The following is a 26,097-nucleotide window of genomic DNA, read 5'->3' on the forward strand; positions in this document are numbered from 1 at the left end:
GTGATCTGGAGTTCTATTGTTTTTTTTAGAGGTTTCTTGTTTGGAAGGACCAGAGGTTTTCCTGTACAGGGCCTAAATTGTGCCCCACGGCCCTGATTGAATGGGTAGCTTAAACATGTAATTTGACGGTCAAAATCTCACAGCACAATTTTTGTTGGTTTCTCAATTCTTCAACAACCGTGAAACGACGCGTGTTGGCTATTGCCTTCAACATAGAACCAATGCAAACCTCTGAACGTTGAGCGTCATAAATAATTAACTCCATTGGTTGGCGGGCTTGTGGCTTATCACAGACCAACACGAATTTCTGTCGTCAGGGTTATTCCATCCATTAGGTGCCGCTGAATGGAGCGCAGTCCTTCAAATGCGTTGCTCAAGCGCACACCCGGAGAGTAGAACCAGCTTGATTTTTCTGCACAAATTCGGGCGGCCTAGAGAGCAAAATTCAACGTTTGCAGACATTGAATTAATGTAAAAATGTTGGATTGTGCTATCTGGGGTTTAATCAATTTGGCTATCGAGTTAGACTGAACGCCCAACCTTCGGACAGAGCGACAAACTTCCAACCTGATGAAAGCTTTCTGGTGCTGCTTTACGCGTCTTTTATTTCGAGCGAAGTTTAATTGAAAAAATCGCTAAGAACAAGATTGCTGCGCACAAAAGAGGCAGTTTGCTTATCAGTTTGCGAATTCGATGTAACCGGCTTATGATTGTTGGCATGATTTCAATGACATGAAATCTTTAACTGATGTTTTATGATCTCGTTCTAAATGGCAACATTGCAGCATCTGACAACGTAAAAACAACATACTTAAAGTAGAAAAACAGCTAAAAAAGCAGCGACCCAAGTCAATACCAAGCTAGCAAACATTGCCCTTTTTTACATCGTCTTAACGTTGCCAGACGTGGAGACGATGTAAACAGGTGATTTTTTGCATGCCGTATAAGGAGGCATTAGCCTACCGTGTCAACCTTTGTTGGAAAAAGGTAACTAAAAAGCAGCAACAGTTTTCTTATCTGGAAGTAGCACCATAACAACTCGTGAGACAACCCAGACAACAAGATTCGTCATTTTTACATTGATTCAACGTCTGCAGACGTTGCATCAATGTAAACAATGACGGATTTTGGTTGTTTGGGAATTTCCACATTTCAAAATGTCGCCAGATTTCATTTTGAATCTTCAACGGGCGACAGCAATCGGACGAATTCCAAAAAGACTGGACTGGCAGTTTATGCGAAATCGGCAACTGGAAAGACCAAGGAGAAGTTCCCAGTGCCACAATTGACAACTTGCCCAGTGACGATGCGCGATGATGGGGACTTCAAATCATCTGGAAGTCCTGAATAAATAGATCATGGTCAATCCCAGGGCTCCATAATGTCCGCTAGAAGTATTACAGCAGCAGTAACTATTAATATGTAACAACAGAAGTTAAAAGTATAGATTGAAGATATGAGAGCCAATGTTTTGGCTTACAACACACATCTTTCCATCTGCTTTTAAGACAATATTGTTTTAGTTACATTAATTCACAAAACTGAGTTGGTTTTAATAAAATTAACATACACAAAGAGCTTTCTAAACCTTGCAATCGCTGTAGGTTGAACTAAAGACCGAAACCAGAAAGCTGCAACTTTAAAGCAGCGGTAGGTGCAAGATGCATTGCTGTATTTAACCTATACATTTTTGCAATTTGGCATTTGTCGTGTCCCAAAAGAAAAATAAAATTAAAACATGGCGAACGTTTTCGGCTACACATTATCTCGCACTCTTATCTACTGTATGTGGCATGAACACAGATGTTCTATCATCACGTGAAGTGCCTTTATTAGTATTGCTACGTAATGTATTCTCAAGCAATGCTTGATTTGGTGCAACATGAAACAGTTTTTCGTTTGAGTTTTTTTCAAGTGACGTGATAAACGCAGCATTATTGTTGGCTTTCGTTTGCTGATGGTACAAGAGAGTCACCCAATTTTCGAAAACGTATAAACAAATTATAAGTAAAACGCAAATAAACGATCAGATCAAGCACAGCGCACCGGGCCAATAAAAAAATGGAGTCCATGCACTAACTCACCATGCAGCGCTGCGTGATTCAAAAATTGGACAGTAGTTTCGAATGTCATCTGTTGAAGCGGTGACACACAGGAACGGATGGCAGCCCTGTTGAAAGGCTTGTACGTGCCTTCGTAGCACATGTAGTCGGCTATCATTGTCAAGTGGCGCCGATCGACTTGAATGCCTTTTGAATGGTCAGGATTTCAGTTTAATTGCCAAGAGATATCCAGCTGACAATCATTGCCTTTTGACAGCGTTGAAACGATGTAAAAAGAGCAACTTTTGCTCGGTGGAAACGGTTTAATTGTTGATTATATAATTAAAATTAAAGCCATACGATTAAAACTTGACAAAGTTGTTGATGGTACCAAAGAACTTAAAAAAATGCTAAAAATGCTTCTTTGCTTTATGTGACGTTTTAATTAAGATTTGAAAGTAATATATTGGAAAAAAATCTTTAAATGGCAAAGCTATAACCTAGTTTCTTCATTAAAACACGTGAAATGAATCAGTGATAAACTGTTCCACTCACCGTACACGGCAAAGACGTTGGCAATCTCCTTGACCACCACACATCTCGCTGCTTCAATGCCGTACATCCGCGCCACAGAGTGGACGCAGTTGCAGTACAGCCGGTTCACATCCAGGCTCTGTTAGAAACAAGGCGCAATATTGTGAACTGAGATCATCAGCAAGTCAACGATGCTGTGAAGCAACATCAAGTATTGCACAAGATGTGGGAAGAAATGATACATGAATCACGTGATGGTAAGACGATCACGTGATGGTAGAATGATCACGTGATGGTAAGACGATGCTTCATCATCAGTCGTCTTCTTCGCTTGCAGCAGATTGCGCATCAACCTGAGTCATCTGTTTCCATGAGCCACAGTTTCGAACACGCTCGCTTAGTAGTGTCAAGTTAAGTTCGGTTCATGCCTGGATGTTGTCTGCCACGTTTTCTATTTCCGTTGACTTTGCCTTCTATGGAGATTTTGCTTACTCCGTATTTAGATCATTTAGTGTCGCCAAGCAGTTATGCAACTTTTGATTTGCTTATTCAGCATAATGCTTAATTTAGATTAGATTGTCAAGTTTGACTTCACACAATAGTGGGAATGTACAAACAATTGACATAAGTAGGTTACTTTTCAAAGTACAGTTTTCTTATGGTAAGAAATCAAAAAGGAATGTCTTGAAAACCAACAGTCTGCTGTAGGCATTAGTACTTACGTCTTCGTTTTCAAACATTTTATAAAAGTTAATTCCTTCCGTGACCAGATTCATGACCCCTTGTTCGCCTTGCGCTGGTACCAGTATGCTACGCACAAGACCTGGAACTTTGCGTACGGCGCTAACTGACGCACACTCACGCACGAGTGACGCAAGATCGATGTTAACGGATAAGAGCGGCATCAGCAAAGTTATCTAATCAAGATAAGAAAAAGTTATGATTGTAGCGCTATCTTTTTTTAAATAAGGTTTTTAGAAATTAGCCTGGAAACTTTAGAGCTGTCACGTACAAGTCAAGGCATCGTTGTTTGGGCAAAAAAACCCGCACTAGCAGAAATGGGAGAGTATTCTTGATTAGTTGTAAAACGTCATTGAAACTGTTTTAACCTGTGGTTGTATGCGTGACGTAGCACAAGGGTTAAACACGCTGTAGCTTTGCAAGCTTCCAGGTGAGTATCAAAAGCAACGCATCTACTACACATTAAGCTAAAGTTAATATTTTCACATCGTTTCAACGTCTTCAAACGTAAAAATACGTTGGAAGGATGTGAACATAACCACTTTTATGAGCTGGGTGAAGTCAAGGCATTCAAGGCTTCGGTATATACCAGATAGCAAAATCTATCATTTTTACATTGATTCAACAACCGCAGACGTTGAATCAATGTAAAAACGACGGATTTTGATGTCTTGGTATTATCGCTACACAATTGATCCAACTTGCCTTGCACCATCCATTCGCTGTGACGTCAAACTTGTAGTCTTCAACAAAGACGTCACCTGAGCGAAGGCTCTGTACTGCCAGCAAGCGGGGCTTCACTTCGTCGGGGTATGGAACATTGTTTACCATTTCTTGGGAGTTGTCTGAAGAAGGACGTCGGGAAATTGAAACAAGCTCATGGAAAAACTGATTTAACGACTTGCCGTAGTCTAACGTTAATTAAACGTAAAAACAAAACCTTCTCTTTCAAAATAAATCATAAATTTCAAAGTTTTAATAATAATTTGCAGAAGCAGGCACGCGTGTACGAAAGAGAAAAGCCTGCTAGTACATTGAAACGATGCAAAATAATGAAATTGTAACTTTACACACAAAATTTAAAGAGTGCAGCACCGTTAGCAAAACGGAAAGATACGGAAATATCATTCTGGAGGAATTCTGGCGTGTCCGAAGTCGGAGTTGATACATTTGTCGCCATACTCCACAGCCCTGCTTTATCTCAAAGATTCAATGCCTTGCGGCTGAGAACATGTCTCAAACAGAGAAATCCGTCATTTTTGCCCTCTAGGTATATGAAAGTAATTACTTACAATACAGCAACACGAAAATCACAGACACAACGTCATACCGTTGTCATCTTCTTCCATCACGGCCTGTGAATTTTCTTCAACCATTTCTGCATCGTCGTTGACGTCTGCGTGCGGTAGAATCGTTACTTCGGTGCCGGGCTAACTTTAGACTCGTGCTTGGTTAAGCAAATATACGAACTATATGGCACGTGCAGGTTGCGGTGTTCGTTGTTGCGTGAGTTTCTAATTATTTTCTGTCATTTTGACGCAATTTCATCTCAAAAACAGCGACATTTCGAATAGAAATAGATCGTGTTGTTACAGCTTTATTTTTTTTACAAATAACCAAAACAGTCCAGTTTTGTATAAAATAAAGTCAATTTTTTGATAAGCGATTGCAACTCGGCTGACAAAGCCAGAAAAGTGGCTGTATTCGAAGACATTGCTTTCCGACAACAATCTGAATTTTGAATTTCGATTGCAACTGAGAGATAAGCTAGCGCAATGGCTATCGTCAGACTGCTAAAATGCGGATTTGGGAGGTATGAGCTTTGAGCTTGGTGGATGAAGATACTGACGAAGCAACGACGATTGAAACGTGATCATTGCCAGTTCATCATCATCATTAAGTTCCTTCCTCTCGTCGAGGGTTGGAGGCAATGAGGAGCCAAATTTCTCTGTTGTGAGATTTTTCTACTGCTTTGTAGTTTTGTAATCAAGTCCTGACCAGTCTTTGATATCATTAGTTCAAATTTTCTTGATGCTCTGCCCCTATTTCGTTTTTCATTCATTTTTCCTTCTAGTAACTGTCTTTGAATAGAATTATTGCGATTTATGTGGCCAAAATGTTTCAGTTTACTTGTTTGTTCATTGCAAGCTCCTAAACTGCAAACTAGCGGGAATTTTATCATTTGTTTCAACCTACAAAGCCAAAAAACAATCTCTTTTTGCATTGATTCAACGTCTGCATAAGTCAGATCAATGTAAAAGGGACTGATTTTCCAACTGGGAAGTGACGGCTTCAAAATCTCAATATTGATCCCACCTTCTTCATTGCCTTCATATTCCATCTCGTCATCATCATCATCCTTCTCCTCCTCAGCATCTTCCTGGACTCGAACTTCTTCCTCCTCTTCTTCATAATTCATCTCCTGGAGTAAACAGCATCATCAATAAGATGGGCACGTCTGAGCTAATAAAATCAGTTTCTTGTCACTTCCAACAACGTTCGAAGTCCAACATGTAGTTTAGCGTCGAAATCTACCTGCAACTCTCATTGCTGAGCTCAACTGGTCATGGCAAGATTTGAGCCAAGGAGCCTGGGGTATTTTTTTTTCATTATCGGAAGAGGGTGCGGGGGTACGAAGCTGTTTGGTGATGTTGAAACGATGTAAAATAAATATTTGCTCGTTTTATTGTGGGCTCACACTTACCACTTCGAGAGATGCTTCATTTTCTTCGGACACGTCTTTCTCTTTGGTTTCTCTTTTCTTTGTATCTTTTTTCTCCCCTTGAATCAAAACGTCAGTCTCTCGTTTCTTCAACTTCCCAGCAATCGACTTGATGAGTTGGCTGATGAACCTAATAGAGAGAAAACAAAGTTAAAACTCTGCTAAGAACTTCTCCGTAACTTGCGCAGTCCAAGTGTGGGACTCATCAGTCCGGCTTATCAAACAACACAAAATCAGTTCTTCTCAGGCTTCTGAGAGAAAGAAAAGTACAATTAAGTTCTATAGGGGTGTACTCAATTGAAGTTTAACAACATATGAGGAAAATGCTTGAACCTAAAAAACAATTAATAAAAGTTTATAAAAAATGAAATTTACAATTGCATTCAGTTGAATACACTGGGGAAAACAGAAAACAAAAAGTGTTTGAAGAATCACCAGCGCGGTGTATCGCTAACAAACGTCAGTGAAGGTTCAATCACAGCATGCTTGTCGGTTTGTGCATTATGTTTTGAACGTTGCCAATTACAAGATTTAAAGTTGGTTGATTTTCTCCTTACCTTCTTTCAATGTGACGTAACACATCGGCGCGAGAGAGCGCCATGTCCTTTTGAAATTGTTGCTCCGGGAGGATGGAAATGCTGAGGACACATCGTCGATGCCTGCTCTGTTGCTCCACGACCAAAGTCTCCTCCAGGGTGAACTTGTGGAGGACCTAGTTGGAGGGATACGTACATATGATGCAGATGCAATAACAGAAGCTGTTTCAGCTTACACGGACTCCGTTACTATCCACCATAGTTTCTGTGTTTTCTTTAAAAAAAACATAAATTAACTGCTAAAAGCAACGGTTAACAACGACGTAGTCAAACTAGGGGCGGTCCTGATGAGGCCCAGAGGCCGATACAGCCAGCAAACCAGCCCTTATTTATATTGATTTACCGTCTGAAAACGTTGAATCAATGTAAATTATGATTGACTTGCTTACTGGAGTTATGTGTCACTTTATTTTTCACAGTCTACTGCCAAAATGTGTCCATATTTTATTATGCGTATATTTATCATGGGTAGTCTTGATGGCTTTGTGTGGTGAACGGCAATGCTGATTGGCCAACGATGAGTCTGCCTTGAGTAGGAAGAGCACCGTGCAGTGCTAACGTCTGACTATTAAGGGGAGTAACATTTTCATGTTGTAGTTGTTTTGGATGGTTGTGAAGCAGTACAGATGCAGACGGCTACACGACGAAACAGCAAGCATTGTAAATGCACCAGTGAGGTTGGCGCTGATGCGCGTTGTGTTTTGAAGTAAAGTTTAAAAAAACATAGATCTTTAATGCCACAATGGAGTCAGAGAAACACTAAAATAAGAAATTAGTTAAATTACTCATCCAACAAACACAAAGATGCGTTTGCCTTCACAAGACGAAAGCGCAAACATGAAGAAATGCGACAAGAAGTATCAAAAGATGAAGTCGATTGAATGTAAACGGATGAAAAAATAGCTACCTGACTTAGTAGAACCTTTGTCAGTTCCTTGCATAGCCGCCTCGCCCTCTTGATCATCCCGTCAAGTACAGGAACAGTCACCTGAGGAGTCTTGATCTGTTTGCTCGCAACCATCAGAATCTCGCGCAATCTGAAGAGTGGAAGAGAAGATTGATTGTGTGGGACATCGCAACTACCCAGACAACAAAAGTTGTCTTTTATAGTCAAGAAAATATGGCAATTTTTTCGAGTTAAAAATATCCATACCCAGACAGCAAATCAATCGTTTTTTTTACACTGATTCAACGTCTGTAGACGTGTTGACTTAGTTTGTGTTGATACTGAACAACACGATTCCCGAGCCATACCTGGGGATACCAAGCGTCACGTTCATTTCTCCCCTCCCGGCAAAATGGAATGTGTTGAGTGTCATCTGGGTGGATGGCTCACCGATGCTCTGCGCGGCTAGAAGGCCCACCCCTTCTCCGGGTTGACACAACGCTTTCTGGTAGCGCAAAGAAAGCAAGTCTTCTAACCTGAAGTGAAAACAAAGTAACGACATGTTATAGGGAATACAAATGTTTGTAGAAAGTGCATCAGAAAAAATTGAAAAGCGCACAACGCGATCTTAACATTTTATCGATTTAAAATTTTAATATTTGCGACCCAGAAATTGAAAAGCAGACATCGTCATTGCATTTCTCACCCTTTCAGCGATGGTAAACCTTTGATCGTGACATCGTCGTCGGCGCTTAATTTCGCGGGGTTTCGATGAAGATATTGCCGCATTTCGTCGTGAAAATGCTCCGATGTCGAGCCGAAGTACAAGTCGGGTCGAAGATGAGAAATGACTGGATCGGGCAAATAATATTTTCGAACCTTCGCTGAATACTCAGCCTGTTCTTCTTTCGACAACTTTCTCCATTCGTCAATAATCTAACAAAAAAAAACGTCACTCTGCATTAAAAGCGTAGTTGATTTGAATAATTGGACGTAGAAAAAAGTAAGGAAGCGAGTGCTAGACAAGATCGACTTGAAAGAATGGGATTAGACCACAAGTTGTTACCCTCATTTGGTAGGCTATGGAACTATTTGACAAAGATGAAGGCACAACTCGTGATCACACCCAACTTAAAAGAAGCCTACCTGCGATGTTTCGTTGTCATCGGAAGACTTTTCAAACTCGAGAAAGGCGGAATTCCTGGGTCTGTCAGCTCCGCCCCTTCGGATGTAGCGGTCTCGTTTCTTCTTCAGTTTATTGTACTTTTTCCACTTGCGTCGCGCCGACGAAGTATCGAACACGGACTCCACGGTATCCATGGAAGGAAGTTGTCTCTTGATGGCCTGGGAGGAGAGATTATAGTCACGTGATGCTTCCACCGCTGTAAAGTTAAACCAGGTACAAGCACGAAAACAGCTGGCCTCATTTGTAAGTCTTTGATGTGGTTTAATAAGGTATCGAACCCATAAACACTAGATCAAGGGGTGAGTTCCAGTCCTTGCTCTTAAATAGATAATTTTTTTTAACACTTTGCTCCTCAAAGGGAGGCCAGATTTGGCCCCCCCCTCATATTTCCTTTAATTATTTGAAGCACAGTAACGCCATGCACTTGGTTTTTCTTGACTTTTCCTAAAATTGCCAGGCGGATCTGATGATATTAAATTTGATGCTAAAAGTTGTGTAGTTTTCTTGTAAATTCAAGATTTTGGTGAATTTTTGCTGTTTCTAGCTAACTTCCAGGAAAGCGTGAAATGGATTACATTGCGATGACAAGCCATAAGCTCATAATTGCTTCGTGCATCGATATGCGCGAGCAGAGAGAAACGTCCTCTTGCTTTCTTTTGTTTGGTTTGACCTCAATAATACAAAGCGCGTTATTTCTTATGCTACAAAGAAAAGCCAGTGATCGCAAAGCTGTTAATTAGAAACAATAATAGCAAGCTTTTTTGCGTTATCAGCTCTACAAAGAAGAATAGCAATCCACGATCAAAATAGTAGGCTATGGAGGCCACAAACTATTCAAAACAGTTGTTTCAAGCAGATAATATTCATTGACGAATAAAAAACGTTACAATAAGAAATCTTCTCTTGGATAAAGACACGAAAACCTGGTTTCGAAATAAACGTTCTATGGAAATGCTCTCATTGACAAAACTTGCAATTGAGGAAATGTATCACTGCAAATGCTTTTGGGAGAAGCCGGAGAAATAGCGTTTTTGCAAACAGTAATTGTGAGATACACTCAAAATTATGAGATAGGCTCCATTTACACGTAGCAGCTAACTCGATGGCGTCCCTTCACTGCTTTATGTCGCCTACTTGTTGTTATGTCCTGTATTTTTGTTTCACAGTGCACTGTGTTTTGTTCCAAAGAGCGCAAAATAAAGATGAAAATGCCTCATCTACATTACAAAATATTTTGTAATGTAGGCCTACAAACAAAATGTACAATGTACACAATGTACATTACAAAATATTTTGTACTGTAAACGAGGCATAAATTTAGGCGTCACATAAGACAAACAACAAATCAGCTTTCTTCATCATTGATTCAACATCTGAATACGTTGCGCCAATGTATAAGAGGCCGGCTATTGTGAAGACCCGCCATTTATAAACGATCCGATTATACCAAAAGTGGGACAAACTAGTGGATCAAAGAATGAATAAATAATGCTGAGAAAACTAAATCTAAGTGACGAACAATACCGATGTCTTCATTTATCTTGGAAAAATGCTGCCTAAACTTATCAACACAAAATACAGTAAATAACGGCAAGGATCCCGAAAGCAGAATTTGCTCGACTTTGGCATGAATTTAGTCAGACATCTACAGTAATAATTCCACACATACAATAACGGGCTCTCAACTGCTGTAAGATACATAATAAACAACCTGGTTCTGGGCGATTTGTGGAACAGTTTAGGGGAAGACACTACTTGAAATGATGCACCACACAAAAGATTTTCAATGAAGACTGAGTCTAAAAATCGATGTGGATAGTGCTGCACAATAACTTCAAGTTTAGGACAGAAGAGGCACAAAATATCACGATAAAAATAAAGACCTTGTGGGAAATTTTCGAGAATCATAACACGATGCAAATACCATAAACGCTTAGTTTGCATGCTGCTCTAAGCTGGCCGGCAACCACAAAGGTAGACAATAGCCTACAGGCAGTTTATAATTCGATAACAGCGCAATAAACATTATAAATACGTAAACCGACAATTTTCTTTTACAAACGTTTTACGTCTAATAGTAAATTTTCCCCCAACAATTTTTTGTGAAGCACTTGCAAACCACGGTTTTGTAAAATAGTTCATTATTATTATTTTTTACTTCTCGGATATTGTAAAACGTCATCAGCAAAATCACAAAAAAAATTTCATTACTTCAATGTAGTAGGCCTAAAAAGTTTTTATAGAATTGTAGCCACGTTGTTTCAACAAAGAATCCATTTTTTAGCAATGTAAAGTTATAGAAAATAATTTGCAATCATGCAAATGGTTGGAAATAATCTAGGAAGTCTTCTCACAATCTGGCACAGAATGATTATGTTTATTGTATCTCAGTAAAATGTTTTACGACAAACTTTGAAGCTTCGTTATAATCATTTTTCTCTTTGAAGTCAAACGTTATTTTTTTTTTGGCCAGAAACATAATCACTGCCTTGCTGACGTTGTCGCTTTTACGCGTATTTTTAGTGCTTCAAACAATAAGGACCCAGTCAGCAATCCAGTCCTTTTACATTGATTCAACATTTGTAAACGTTAAATTTATGTAGATTTGCTGACTGTGGGTTATTTCACATTTCCTTTGTTTACGCATGTTCCTCAATTCGCTGTTGCATTATTTCGACACTGGCTGACTAAAAATGTATTTTCAAATTGATTGACACAATCTTCAATAAAAAGTGAGCTTCGAACTTAGCTTTGTTGATGTAAATGCTGTATTTTTTGTGGATGTAATTTATGAGTCATGTTTATAAACACCCGTAAGCGAAATGACTTATGATGTGGCCTGCATGATATTTGTGATGCGACTTGACACAAATCCACAATTTCAAAAGCACCTAATTTGAACTTAGAAATTCCAGATTATTTCAACAACTTGTTCAATTGTCTTCTCTCTACTAAAAATATTCATACTACAAACACAATTGTAGACCTAAAATACACAAACGAAGATGTAAACAGCTATTCAAGCAGGCTAAGGTGTTACTTATGAGAAATTTGGTTCCATAAAACTAGAAGCTAGCCATGAGTTTCGGAATGCATTAGTTTAGGATAAAAATGTAAGACAACAAACGCAGTTTTGTTTTTTTCAAATTCGTGTAACACTATTACTCTGATTGTAACTATTTTAGAATCAGTGAGTAGCTTACAATAAGATTTGCTCGCAAGTCGTAAATTCTAATCAATGCAATGATTCGGCACACCGCACACACACTTCGTGCGTTCGATCGAGCTCTTTGTTATTTAGAAGTTTGCATGAAATCGGATTAGCACGGTTAATTAAAGGCGGCAAGTTAAATCAAAATTGTCGTTTTTGGGTACCTTTGCAAAAATTGAAATATCAAGTTTAACATATAAAATTTTAAAATAATGAGTTTTCAAACTTATAGACAAATGATTTGCTTTCACACCAGTGCAACTTCTGTTGAAATAGCATCAGCGGATAACACGTAACAGCTGATTGAATTTGATCCAAAAACGGCCCCCCCTTGAGCAGTTAACTTCCAAAAAAACGTTGAAAAGCAAAGGGTTAAATAGATCATCAACCTTAATTTATCAATCATTATTTTTTACTTTACGCCGTAAAATCCAGCGATCAGTGTAAGAAACGACACATAAATGCCTCAAGTAACACAGCACAAGTCCCTACTACTTCAAGGTATCAACACTCAACAGGCTTCTACCCAGACAGTCTGGGTAGTTTGCTGCAGAAAAGCTTTGTCCCTTTCGTGACGACATAACAATTGGTCTGCCGCTTTTCGAAGCAGAACAGATAGAACAACTTACTTCAAAGTTGTCGACGGCAAACTTGCATTGTTTCTGCTGGAGGTAAGCAGACTTCGTGACGTCAATGCCATCCTCGCCGTACATGAACTGCAGCACCCCACCGTCGCTGTCACGCACCGTCATATCGTAGGATAGGAGAAGTCCTTCGAGGTGCTTTATCAAAGACCTGTGAAATGGAGTGTCTCTTAAAACCTGTCTGAGTGTAATGAGCTGAAACCAAGCTGGTCCGAATGAGCAGATGGTGATTTAAAGCGGGAATTTTACATTAAATTAGATTGGATTTTGGAAAACCGAAAACAATCCGGTTAAGTGTGGGGAGAAGCGAAATCGAGTGTGCCACTGGTCTGCACTGTGCACATACGAGTACGACCAATCAACCAGTTGCTAGCCAACTAGCAAAATGGATCGTACATTTGTGATTGATGTTGAAGCACTACCAAAACAAGCTTTGAGACGTCTACAGACGTTGAATCAGTGTAACAATGACGAATTTTGCTGTCTGGGATAGACAACGTATCGATTCACATCGTGGAACATTAAACCAACTAAATCGTAGAATATGAAAACAGCAATGAGACGCACCTCTGCAAGTATCCCGACCTACTGGTCTTCACCGCGGTGTCAACCAGGCCTTCCCTCCCAGCCATGCAATGGTGGAAGTATTCCTGGGGTCGGATGCCGGTCAGAAACCTGAGATAATTAGGGTTGGATGAGAATTTGGTTGCAAATTATCGAGTCGGTATGGAACAGTGAACAACGACTAGTACGGATAGTTTTGGACTATTGTATGGGAAGAGATGGAAGAGATACAAACTTAAAGCTATTTTGCAAAAAACTGCCTTATAAAATTACAACTAACTTTGAGTACAACAAATGCTAAAAATACATGGGTACAAAATGACTTTGTGCATTTGCTGTACGGAACCTGGTGAGTGTACAAAACTGATTTGTGAAGTCTTTCTTCAACTATAAACAAAAGCTTTAGTTTATTTTCAATCACGCTGGTCGGCCATGCGTGATGAATGAAGCTTCTGACACTCGAGGAAACAGGTCATTTTTTGTTGAAAAAGACGCTTTGTCTCTTAGATTTGTTTTTCGTATTCAGGCTTACGCCCGGTGATTGAAGATTTAGATTAAGTGGACGGGAAGGCAAGGAAGCCAATGTTTGTGTCCACCTTCAGGCTTGCCTTTAAGTGTCTTGTTAAAGACACAGCCGCATGCTTTTAAGCGGTTTCGAGTGTCGTTCTAGGGCTCTCACAACTCGGCAATGCAGCCGACGTCTTTTTGATGAAACACATAAATCAAGAACAAGATGCGTTTCACTGACCTCTGCGAGATGAAGCCACCCGATCGAAGAGAGGTGCAATACGGTTTGAAACTGGGCACAGAGCGACCTGATGGCATCAAAGGTGGTCGCCTACCTTCCAATTCAATCTGGCCAAGAAGACAGGAGATCTGCATGCAGTTTACCATACCTCCTTTCGCTCCAGCTGTAATAGCAATGCACAATTTGGAACGATTGATGATGTTTTTCTTTACTTAATTTGAAGAAAAGGAAAATATATTTTAGAACAAACAGAACAGCAAGTGAGTATTTAAGATTTATCCACTTCTCACAAAGATTTCATGAACGTGCCGTATATGCTAGTGTTTGACTGTGGAAAGAATTTAAAAGGGTAGACAACTTCACTTTCCAAGCTCTGGCAGAACCTCGGCTATTCTCACACATATTTCATAGACTTTGTTTGAAGTCGTAAGCAAGCAATGGCAACACATAGCGTCAGAACTAATGGGCATATGTTGTTTCTAGAGAAAAGCAAAAGTTGAAAAAATGGAAATCAAGATATCTTTCATTCTTTTAAAAGTCAACAACAAAGCAAAAAACAAGAAAATACAGGTTAAAGCCTTAAGAAGCAGTAACTGAAGCATGCTGAATAGTAACAGAAGAGACAAGGCCAGAAATGACATCTGACAGAAAGCAGCAAAAAACATCAAGTACGATAGAGTTAGCCGTCTTCACATCAAAAAATATCAACGTAAAAAATTTCTTTATATCAAAGTCTTTTACTGAACATTGCTTCAACTCACATATAACCATTAATTGTAGATTGTTGTCGGGGAAAGGCTTCAGCAAGCCGTCTCCTGTGCAGTGGTTCGCAACCTGGTCGTTGACTGAATTGCTGATCTTCTTCATGGCATGGTCGACTGCGGCCAGCTTATCTTCGCTCTGATTGGTTGGTAGCTTCGTGGCGACGTGGGCATCCCACAATGCATCAACGACGTCTGTTGAAGAGAGAATTTATGCAAGCGATGTTGCTCTACGGTTTGGACATCCTTTAAAGCTGCGAAAAAAATTACCCAGAAAACATTAAGCAACTTTTCTGCAGCATTTATGACAAGTCCCAACTGGCACACAACGCCTTCGAACAGGCTAAAAGTGAAACGTTGGCTCCAGTTAGTTACGTTTTTCCGTAGCCCAAACCTCTACTGGCCGCACCTTCTGGATTGTTCTTGCGCTTCACGTTTAAAGTTTTCGCAACTGTCGTCATCCCGTCCAAGTTTTCTTGAATGATTTCACTCCGTTGTTCATCTGCGCCTGGGGTGACCAGGATGTCTTCAACGCCTGGAATACGTTTGTGTAACGTCAGATAGCAAAACACAGATGTAAAACAAAAACACCTCGTTTGTGACATTTGATTTGAATCAAGGGTGCAAGTGATCGTCGCAGTGACTGAATAATATTATAGTTTGATGATATAAGATTAAAAATCTACCTTTTAAATCTAAAATATAAGTACAACTCCAATAGATTTTTCATACGATTTTGTTTAGGCAGCTTATGGTTTACATCTGAGCGACTTATTGTTTAGTCGAATTTCTTATAATGCACTATGCGATACATAAGTGTTTCTACCCAGCTAGCAAAATCGATCATCTTTAAATTGATTCAACGTCACCAGACGCTACTAATTTTACAAAAGTACCAGTTTCATCAGGTGGGTAACTTTAAAATGGCCACCATGCATTGCACAAAATGCACACCCTTTACTGCAATAGCAAAATCAAGGCAGAGTATTCCATGTATACTATTGATGATAAACGTTTGTGTTTCCGTAACAAGCGCAAAGTAAGATTCCAAGCACTTGTGTTTAAATTGCAACGTACCTAAAGTAAACCCTTTGTAGATCTGAAGAAAAAAGGTGAAGAGTCGTGCAAGGCAGGAGAGCAGACGGCCGCTTATCTCACCGCCGTACAACTCGAATGTGGCGTGCACCAAGCCAAACTCGGTCGCTCCATAGTGAGCCTTGTCCAGTATGCCGCATAACAACTCTCCTTGACGGATGACAACCTGTTCAAACACATTGTCATCAGCTGGAAAGGTTGGTTCATAGGTGAGATGTGACGTTTTTGATAGCTGCTTTATTTTGTTGAAGAGATAAAGAAACTGTGCCTGATCGTTTATTATATATTCAAATATCTGTGACCTTCACAGATATTTGTTGAAACGAACCAATTGTGTAGCCGCTTCAGATGCTAAACTGGTAAACGGTGATCCGTACTTACTGTAGACTACATTTGACGTCAAAGCTGACTAGAAACATTGGCACAAACAAATAGCATTTTCATTAATTACTACTATTTTGATGTTAGATCAAATTCTTGGAGAAAGTTTGAAAACTAACAAATTTGCTGCATTCTGTAAAATCAAAGCACTGCAGAAAAACAAGAATTCGTGGCGTTGTCCCCGCTAGCAGGGGTCAAACGCCAGATCCCATCTACTGAAGAAGGGATGATTTGTGAGCAACCTTGTGATTTTACCTTTTTTTTACTTGTTTGTACGGTACAATTCCAGAATACAATGCCTACTCACAAATAGGTCGTAAAAGTCACAGTTTAAAAAGAAATCGTTGACCGACCGCGAATAAACCAAAATATCATCAATACCTGTGATTCACACATATCTCCTGGTTCTATTGAGGCGGTGGCTGGGGGCTTGCCGACATGGGTTTGCCAGTGCTTGGCACCAATTTTAGACTTTCCGGTTAAGTTGATCAAAGGAAGGCCGTCGGGAATGGCGTTTATCAGAAGAGTGCTGATCACCTGAAAAGAACCAGTCGCCGTCAATGTGCTCAGCGTGACAGCTGATGACGGAGGTTGCAAGCGCTCCTCACTGCATTGGCAGGGCATGTGGAGCAAGTTACACGATCCAGACAGTAACACGTTTGTAGACGATGGATCAATGTAAAAATGACGGGTTTTGCTGTCTGGGGGCGCCATGAGCTGCGAAAGTTATTTTTTAGCTTGTCAAGTGCTAAAACTTGATTTCTTTGACATGTGGTTGCCATGGTGAGTCTAAACCTTAGAAAATAAACTTTAAACAAAATCACACAAGGAACCTTGTTATTTCGAGCGTGGTGTGGGGCTTTCACCACTCAGTTACGCAACCGTCAATTAATTGTTGAATTCCTTATTGAAACCAAAGTAATCCGAAACAAAACTGTGGTGGCAAAGGGCTGTATCTCTTCGACACACGTTTAAAACCGCAATTTCATAGCAAGCAGGCTACTTAGCAGCAGCTAAATTGACCTGACCACTAAATGATCATCATCGGGGTATGAGCAGATCTTTCCAGGCTAGAATGGAGGGCAGGCAATCATCAGCCACTCAGTAGTCCCGTCGTCCAAAACCCTCAGACCATGCGCACCGTTTGGAGGCCGATGGGTTAGGCAAAACCGCACCTCCACGCTCTGTAACTTCATACCCGACGCCGATCCCCGTCCACCGGGGATGTCCCCGGCTAGGCTTGCTTGGGTCAGGCTTAACCGCCTGCGAACTGGTGTCGGCCGCTTTCGTTCGGACATGTACAAGTGGGGCCTGGCTCCTTCATCAGAACGCGAGTGTGGTGCTACTGAACAGATCACAGACCATGTCATCCACTAAATGATGAGTTCATATAATCAAAACGTACCTGTTTTCCAGACCACAGCATTACTGGTTTCATGATCGTTGGCGGCAACAGCTTGATCTTACGAGGCAATTGCGTCAGTGCGTTGTATAGTAGAAGGTGGTATTCTTCTCGGCGGAAAAATCTAAAGTGTGGTAACTAATTGACAATTGTGCCAAATAAACTACTTTAATCCAGATGAAACCTGCACAAGAGGGCGGGGGAAGAAGTGTTTCCCGAAAGGTAGTAGTAGTTTTGAAAGTGAATGTGAAGAGAAAACGGGGGTGTCAAAAAACCATGAAAAGAACAGGTTAAGGAAGACGCACACAAGGTCGCACTGACAGAGGAAGGTGCGATGGACACTGGACAGAATGAGATGGAGAAACGGAGTGAAGGCAATTTCTGCAAGGAAAGAATAGCCCACTCCTCTGGTGCAAATAATACCGAAGTTGGATGATGAGGCGAGATGGCAACAGCAAGTCGAATTTTGTTTTCAACAATTGCATACGTTGACTAAAGTATATCTTGTCCATAAAGAAGTAATTTTGCATAAGAAAAAAAAAATAATTTTTAACTCTCACCTCCCACGAAGACACATATTGACTCCAGCTACCATGTGATCTTGTATGAGAGAGCTCAGAGGTTTTCCATCCTTCGCACTCAGGTACTGCTCATCAGTTAGCATTAAGTGCATGGCTTCCGCTCTGGCGAGTTCAGTTTGAGGAAAGTGGGCGTTCATTTCATCTCCTGCAAGTGAAATTGAATCGACTTCGTCAACCTGTCAATCAAACACGATACTACAAAAATAAAACCCCATGACGAGGGAGGCCGGCAATCCATCTGGAAATTCAACATCTTTAGATGAAAAACTGACTTGTTCCTTGGGTAGGCACAATTCAAACATTGGAGTAAAGTTAAGGTCGCTGCTGGAAACCGAAAACGTGAAATGCCACAAGGGACGTCGAGTCAGAAATTGCAAATATCGGTGACAATGAGCACTCAAAGATGAAACACTTTGCAGAAAGTTTGTAATGGCACGAAACTCGTTGCAAGAACAAACGATGCAGAAGAAGTTGTTTTCGCTAAATATTTGTCACTACCAAGCAACGAATTTAATACCTTTAACAGAAGCATTCCAGAGAGCAAATTACCTGTTTTTAACATTGATTCAACGTCTGCAGACAATGTAAAAACGGTTGATTTGCTGTAAGGGATATCATTTCCCATAAAAGAATTATGATAAACTTCAACACATATTCCTGGTAGCACACACTAACCGTCAAAGTCGGCGTTGTAAGACTTGCAGTTTGCATAGTGAAGCCGCAAGGTCTTCTCCCCAGGCAGTACACGTACTTTGTGAGCCATGATCGAGCCTTTGTGAAGAGTCGGTTGACGGTTCAAGAGCATGACGTCACCTGTCTGTGGAACATGAGTTGGTGTAAGCAAGATTGTATTTGCAATTCAACTATTTTAAAAGTATCATAGAAGTTGTCTGTACAAACAAGCCAAATCAAAATAAATTTATGTTTTGTTGAATGAAGAAAGCAGTTTATATTTAAAAAAGCAAAACCAAGGTAGATTATTAAAATGCTTGAATTACAGTATTATCATAAGGTGGAATTTCGACCGTGCTGTTAAGAATGAGTAGGTTTGGTCACTACTGAGCATGTAATAATGCCGTACAGAGCAGTGGGTCTCATTGAAGCGAAAGGTGATGTTTGATGTGCCAAAACCAGTCTTTAACTATTAGGATGCAACGGAATAATTGGCAAACTTCAAAGGCAAACTCAGCGACAAAACGGCAATATACATTATACAACCACGCGTGTTTGCATGAGATTACTGAGTCACAAGTACCTGAATATGACGCAGGACTTGCTTAGGAAGAGGAAGAGTGCTGTTGTTTCTGGGTTCTGCGTCATCGGAAGCAATAAGTTGCTTGGCCACCGCGTGTCTTTGTGCTTCGTCGGTGGGGCTCAGTCGAATGGTCCGCCCATCCGATATGACGTGGGTGGCCCCGGGGTGGACCTAGGTCAAAGACAAGTTGAATCATTTTATCGTCTGAAACGAAAAACCTCGCGTTGAAGCTCAGTATTTGGGCACTTATGAAATGCCCAGAAGCTTGTAGCGTTGAGGAACTGGTTTCTAAAGATGGTGGCGTGAAGTTATTGCTTGACGCTGAATTGTAGTTGCGCAACGTCTTTTTTATGTTTACCATTTTTTTTTTGTCAAATGAACAATGAGTTGTTTCAAAAGTGTGCAACATAACTACAAATGCTAAGACTAGGCGTTAGTGTTCATACTTCTTGGTCGTAAAGTAACGCGTTTGCTTATTACACGCAACGATTTCAAACACCATCAAGTACGCATAAACTTCTAAGAGTGCCTAAGTGAATTTTTACAAAATTACGCTTAAATATACTAAGCTAGTACTTTTTCCTGAAATAAAAACCTCTGTGAACCTCCAAAAGAACCCCAGATTGGAAGCATCTAACACATTGAGATACAAAAAAGATCTATGCTATCGCAACCAACGCAATGATCGACTTACCAAAGGCCCGTTAATGACAGCCTTGCGCAATTTCGATACATTCCAAGGCGTCACAGGCGTGGGGTAGGTGAGCTTGCTGGCGAATACCAACGGAACCCCAATTTCGTTGGTCGCTATGTAGGGGTCGGGTGATATGACGGAACGTGCCGCGTAATTCACTCTCTTTCCCATCATGTTTTGACGGAAAAGGCCTGAAATAACGGAAATTAAAGATCAAACAAATGCAATAGCAACGTGCAAGGATGGGATAATTACTGCAATGAAATCCTTTTCTGTGTGATTGGGTGTCTTGAGGTGATTAAGTTAGTAATTACTTGAAGAAAATAAAGAAGTTCCCATCCAGTCATTGAAGAAAAAAAAGGAACATCAGTCGCTGTCTGTTTATGTTGGAAAAACCAACAAGACTTCCTGATGAAGATAGAGCAAGTACAACGCACACATCACTGCAAAGATGCAACGGCATTGACTGTATCTGTAGTCTTTTTGTTTCAAAATCAAAATCTTCAAAATCAGGGCCAGTAACAATTGCACGGAGAATGCGTAAATATGGATACAACAAAAAAGCACGAAAATTTCTATTTCACAATTACCCCCTTTCTTCTCCAGCAATTGCTTAAAACCCGGGGGCCGGTGTTCCTTGTTTGAAGTCAACCTATCCAAGTCACCGTCGAACAAACCACTGACGTGCTGTTGCAGCCGGTGCCAAGCGTTCATCAGCTTCTCAGGCAGCGTGGCTCCAGGCATGCTTGCTACAAGATCCATGCTGCCATGAGATATGGGAGTCTGTTGACAACAAATATGACAACAAAAGCATTACTTTCGAGGTCGCTTAAAAGAGCAAAAATGTGTCATATTTTACACGAAATGGAGATTGTTAAGTGGGTGGTCGGTTTTTGAGCTGAAAATTGAAAAGGCGAAGTAAATTTTTTCAAACAGTTATTTTTTGCATCTCTAGCTAATAGACGCTGCTTTTAATGATTGTTTCAGAAAAAATAACTTAAAGATGTTTTGGTTGCAATAAAACTTTATGTGGGATAGCTGGTAAGTTGGTAACTGTGAAGTTTAATGAATTAGAGTGTATTCAAAAAATAATAGCAATAAGCGACTGTGGTAAGTAACATTATTGCGTAGTGATAAATGGTAATATCGCTGAAGTTACATTGTATTAGTCAAAAATAAGAACTCCAATTGTTTTATGAAGGAATTAATCCTTTGTGAGAAAATGAAATTTTTCATGCTTGCTAGCATGGACAAGATTTTGTACGAATTCCCAGGTTTGGAAATGATAGTAATATATTCATCCGCCAACCAACTAAAGAAATAATTAGTATTTTCTTGGCGAATAATCAGCGAGCCAGCTTTTAACTCGATTAAGGTGGTAGAGACTCACAGATAAGGTAATGCTCCCGTCTTCGTCATTCCCTTCAGTATCCATCTCGCTTATCTTCTTCATAATGCAGCGAATGATAGAACAATCCACGATGATCTGCAGACAAGCAAGCGTTGATTAGACGCAAAGAGATCTTATAACTCTCATAAAAGAATTTAACAATTTTGTTTCATGTCAAACGTGCTGGCTTTAATTTCGTTTAAGGATTCTGAAAGAGAAGTTATTCATGGCAAACATGAGAAAGTACAAGTGGCAATGACCAAATAAAACCGAACAAATCGACGAATGAACAAAATAATGTTGATTCGATAGCGCATAACATTAGACTACCACAAACCTTGGCATATGTGGTTGTTTGGGTGCTCTCGTATTGCTGATCTTTGACAACATTCATCGGACGAAATCTGAAAACAAAACGGTTTGGAAGTAACTACTATGCATCCAGTAACCGAGTCACACGTTAATACTATGAGTCAATAAGTCCACATAGTAACTAACGTCAAACTGTCTGGTGGAAAATTGCTTGCGACAAGTTGGTCGGGTTAATGATTTTAACTTTTTCACGTTCGCCGACGTTGAATCAATGTAAAAAGGACTTTTCTTTTTTGCACAAGAAAACTTACCTGGATGGTGGAACAGAAAGGACATCCAAGAAGAACACATCGACTGCTCTTGATTTATCTGCATGAGCATGTTTTCAAACTTAACAAATTGATACCGGTCATCGAAAAGTCACAAACTTATAACACAGGCTTCATACAATCACATAACGTACCATTGTGATGTTTGAAAGCAAAATCAAAACAGAAAACATACTCAAAAGCATTAATTCCAAAACAAAATGTTAATATTACTGCAATCGAATAGTGATCATTCTTGTCTATGTGAGGTAGATAATGATATGGTTTTACAATAAAATTGGAATTCAATTACATCAAGAAAAATACACAAATTAACCCAGGACAAAAGAAAGATTTCCTACTTGAACCGTCAACTTGGTTGCAAGTGCCGCTGTGTCTCTCTGCATCTGTCATGGCCACCAACACCTTGGATAGGATGCGACTCTCTTTCTGCCACAGCTCAGCAATGTGATTGCGCACTTCAGTTGGTGTCATGTACTTTGGCGACCGCTCTGAACAATAAAACATCAAAAATTTAGTTACGTCTAATCCACAGACAATGAGTGGTTTTTAAACTCAAAACAGCAGTCAACCACACAATTGATCACATGTTTTGGCAGTTTTTTTTTTAAAGAAGCAGCTACAAAAACGAAATGGTATAAAGGTGATGGCAAGTATTGACCACCTGTAACTTTGACCAAACGGAAATGAAATGATAGTAACAAAATAATGATATAACTTTATGCAATAGCTTATGATACGGTAAAATTGCAGAAAAATTCTTAATAAAAGCAGCACAGGGTTTGGTTTAGGAGTACGTTTATATGGCTTCATCTGGTGCAATTTGTTGATTTAGGCTGAAAAAGAATTATTCACCATACCAACCTCCATTTGCCTCCTTTTTGATGTAAAAGATTTTGCTTTTGTGTTCTTCCCGAACAGTTGGCACTGTTGCTCTAAAACAATTCATAAGTTAGCCTATACCAAGTTTCACGAGCAAAACCAAGTTGATAATTTCATTTTTATGGTTGCAACTTCAATTGTGTATATCAGAGCTCAAAGGAACCCAAAAACACCAAAAGCAATAGGAGTACAATAAAACTACTGTTTTAGAAGTGTAAAGCCATAAAACATTGAAATCCTACTTACACTAAAAATTACGTGATTTTTATTAGTTAAATAAAAATGACAATTTCAACCAGGGTTGAGAAAAACCCAGGTTTTTTTAAAAAACCCCAACCCGCTTGGGTTTTTTATAAAAAACCCGTTTTTTTTGGGGTTTTATTTAAAAAAGATGCAAAAAAGGTAGATTCATGCTTATTTCACCTCAAATACTACTTTTTACCAATGAAGTGCCTCTCCCTCACAGTACATGCTGGCATAACTCAATAAAATAATGCACTAGGGCTGTTTAACTATGAGGCCTTTTTGCATCAATGAGTTTTAGTGTATTACAAAGTGGCAGTACTTGATTTTTGTGTACAGAAATATCCACTGTATTTTCAATTTATCTTTGGAAATTTACTTCACAATCACATCCTTAAGTCCTAATTTGAAGTTTGTTTTAAGTACCTTGTAGCACTTTGCTTCATTTTTTCAATTTTCTTATAAAAATTGGACAAATATGATGCTCTGGGTTTTTTATGGGTTTTTTTAAGTGGGTTTTTTAAAAAAAAACCACCCGAGTTTTTTTGGGTTGCGTAAAATACAGACAACCCTGATTTCAACACTAAGTCCTATGCGTGTTACATTGTTATAGTTACAGTAAAGTAAATCATTATTTTATAAAGTCAGAGCAGCTGGGTTGTCTATTTTTAATTAAAATAGGTTCAGTCAGTATGATGCACAAAGATGTTGTTACCATTCATGCAGTTTCTCTAAAAAAAACAAAAAAAAAACATGATAAGATGAACATACTTGCAATGAGGGCATTTTGACACAGACTTTGTGAGCAAGTGTCTGAACTCAGACAAGATGTCATCATGAAGATCAGCAGCATGCTTTGACCAGTCTTTCCTTGGCTTTCCATTACACAAATCTTAAAATAATATAATAACCATATTAACATCATGCTAATCTTAAAAAAAAAAACGGTGTACTTCAGCAATGCAGTTAATGCAATACAAAAATAATCACATCATAATTATGTAATAACTAATAAAAAGTAATAAACTTTGTTTACTTTCAGCAACACCAAGAGAGACTTCCATTGCAATGGCATCTTCTTTCAATATGTCATGCAAACGACTGCATATCTTCTCAAGTATCACGATTTCATCACTTTTGTCATGAGCTAGGTAATCTTTTGCCTTAAATTTAACACATCAAATGCTTAGTACTATCAGCATGAAGTTGTGTTGCTTCTGAAAGACGCTAGTACAAAATACAGAAAAGTTTTTTTGTTTTTTTTAAGAAGTATTATTATTCCGTAAATGTCTTTGCAGTGTAAAATATACCAGAATCACCAGCAATGAAATCATTTGTGGAAGTATTCATTTGAGTTTACGAACTGTTGAAACATTACTCCATCATCATCATAATCCATCGTCGGTTTGTTCCCCACTAGTGGGGGTGGCCGATTTCCATCGGTGGCCGAATTCCATCGAAGATTAATTTTAGCTGCATACTGCATAGGTGTCCTGATGTGTGTTGAGGTATGCCTACGAAAAGTATGAATGCTCACTTCATTCATGGCATTTTTCAAATGGTACACTGTTTGCACTAAGCCCTTCTCCAAAGCTTCCAGCTGCACAGAAAGTAGAAGAAGCACTTCTCTGTTTATGAGTAACTGCTTGCACTGCAGACATGAACCGCGGACAAGGTTGTATAAGCTCTGAAAAGTAATATAACGCTTTGCAGATGATGTAACTTCAATCCAAAGTGTAGCTCTAACTAAAGAATTAATTTGCAGGCACAAGTAACAAAAATGGCATTAACTAATTTTCAAAACACAAATAAAAAAACAAAACAAGTGAAAAGTACACAAAAAAGGCTTTATCCAATTTAAATCTTCACTTCAAAACTTCATCACTAGATTACATTTGACAAACACGATAGGTAAGGTTTGTGACAAGTTTAAGGTATTTTTTAGAAACCATGCACCGGCACCAATTCCGCAAACTGCTTTTGCAAGAGTAGAACAAGCTTTTTATGTGCCATAGTTATGACTAGAACTACAACAAGTTATAGAAAATAGCATTATTTTCTCAACATAATAACAAGCAGTTTGGTAAGAAAAAATAGTGTGTTTGCATTTAGTGACAATCAATAACACAGCTTGGGTAGGCCGGTTGCTTTTTTAAACCATATCTGCTGATACAATCAATAAGAATTAAAAAAAACATAACACCATGAATTTGTTTCCAGCTGATACCCACGAAGAATGCTCCCTTCTTCACAAATTGAAACAATATGAAACCACAACCTAGTTACCTTAAAAAATAATGGATGGTATACAGGGAGAGGTAATTCAATGTGTCCTAAGTGCCCTGGACAACCACGAGCCGCTAGACCACAAGTGGCACAGACATCATTGAATGATACTGGTCCATAAGCCGCATCATACAATCCTCCACTAGTTGGATGTTGTAAAGAGTCAAGGCTGTGCGGGTTTGTAGCTTTCTTTTCACTGAGTGTTCTGCACAAAAACAAAAGTCACATGCATATAAATGCTGCACTTGCACTAAGACCGTACCATAATACTGATCTAAATTGTCAGTGTATAACAGAGAAAAGTTTATTTGAAGTTCTATATACAACAGTGTTTATGAAGTTTTGGTAAGTTTTTAAGCATAAAATAAATCTCCTAAAAATCAGACCTTTTTCTATTCTAAATCTTAATTAAAAGTATATACCTTCAGGAAGTTAGAAATAGTTCAAGTCTTTGTGAATGCATAGCCTACCTTATTTCATCGCCACTGTAGCAGGTGAACGTAACGGCAGAAATTGTCTTGTTTGGAATTTCATTGTGGGTTAAGGCCATTGCTGTCATATAACTCAAACCACAAGCTAAATGTCATTTGAATGTGCACTTGTAACACACTG

The 26,097-nt window shown here is 39.3% G+C and overlaps 1 protein-coding gene across 1 annotated transcript; it reads right to left on the reverse strand.

Moving 5' to 3' along the window:
* Nucleotides 1–601: 601 nt before the first annotated feature.
* Nucleotides 602–26,097, reverse strand: LOC145785070 (DNA-directed RNA polymerase I subunit RPA1-like). The gene is made up of 36 exons (XM_082596774.1): nucleotides 25,956–26,097; nucleotides 25,486–25,690; nucleotides 24,737–24,886; nucleotides 24,236–24,362; nucleotides 23,971–24,091; nucleotides 22,939–23,009; nucleotides 22,416–22,565; nucleotides 22,057–22,114; nucleotides 21,771–21,837; nucleotides 21,434–21,529; nucleotides 20,634–20,826; nucleotides 20,044–20,234; nucleotides 19,350–19,520; nucleotides 18,770–18,911; nucleotides 18,074–18,239; nucleotides 17,517–17,637; nucleotides 16,493–16,648; nucleotides 15,713–15,896; nucleotides 15,045–15,170; nucleotides 14,636–14,830; nucleotides 13,875–14,037; nucleotides 13,130–13,237; nucleotides 12,548–12,713; nucleotides 8,668–8,865; nucleotides 8,228–8,457; nucleotides 7,890–8,057; nucleotides 7,543–7,672; nucleotides 6,597–6,751; nucleotides 6,022–6,169; nucleotides 5,634–5,739; nucleotides 4,648–4,713; nucleotides 4,023–4,162; nucleotides 3,299–3,493; nucleotides 2,598–2,715; nucleotides 2,085–2,249; nucleotides 602–1,343 (listed from the first exon to the last, which is right to left on the reverse strand). Exons 1-36 carry the CDS (start codon nucleotides 26,042–26,044, stop codon nucleotides 1,234–1,236), a joined length of 5,145 nt encoding a protein of 1,714 aa, XP_082452900.1. The 5' UTR covers nucleotides 26,045–26,097; the 3' UTR covers nucleotides 602–1,233.

Source organism: Aplidium turbinatum, chromosome 16 (assembly GCF_918807975.1).
Source record: "Aplidium turbinatum chromosome 16, kaAplTurb1.1, whole genome shotgun sequence".
In the NCBI taxonomy this organism is placed as follows: domain Eukaryota; kingdom Metazoa; phylum Chordata; class Ascidiacea; order Aplousobranchia; family Polyclinidae; genus Aplidium; species Aplidium turbinatum.

Coding starts and splice junctions, on each gene's coding strand:
- LOC145785070 (XM_082596774.1), bottom strand. CDS start 26,044: ATGACAGCAATGGCCTTAACCCACAATGAAATTCCAAACAAGACAATT. Junction 8,458..8,667: donor ATGACAACGAAACATCGCAG/GTAGGCTTCTTT, acceptor TTTTTTTGTTAG/ATTATTGACGAATGGAGAAA. Junction 4,714..5,633: donor ATATGAAGGCAATGAAGAAG/GTGGGATCAATA, acceptor TACCGCACGCAG/ACGTCAACGACGATGCAGAA.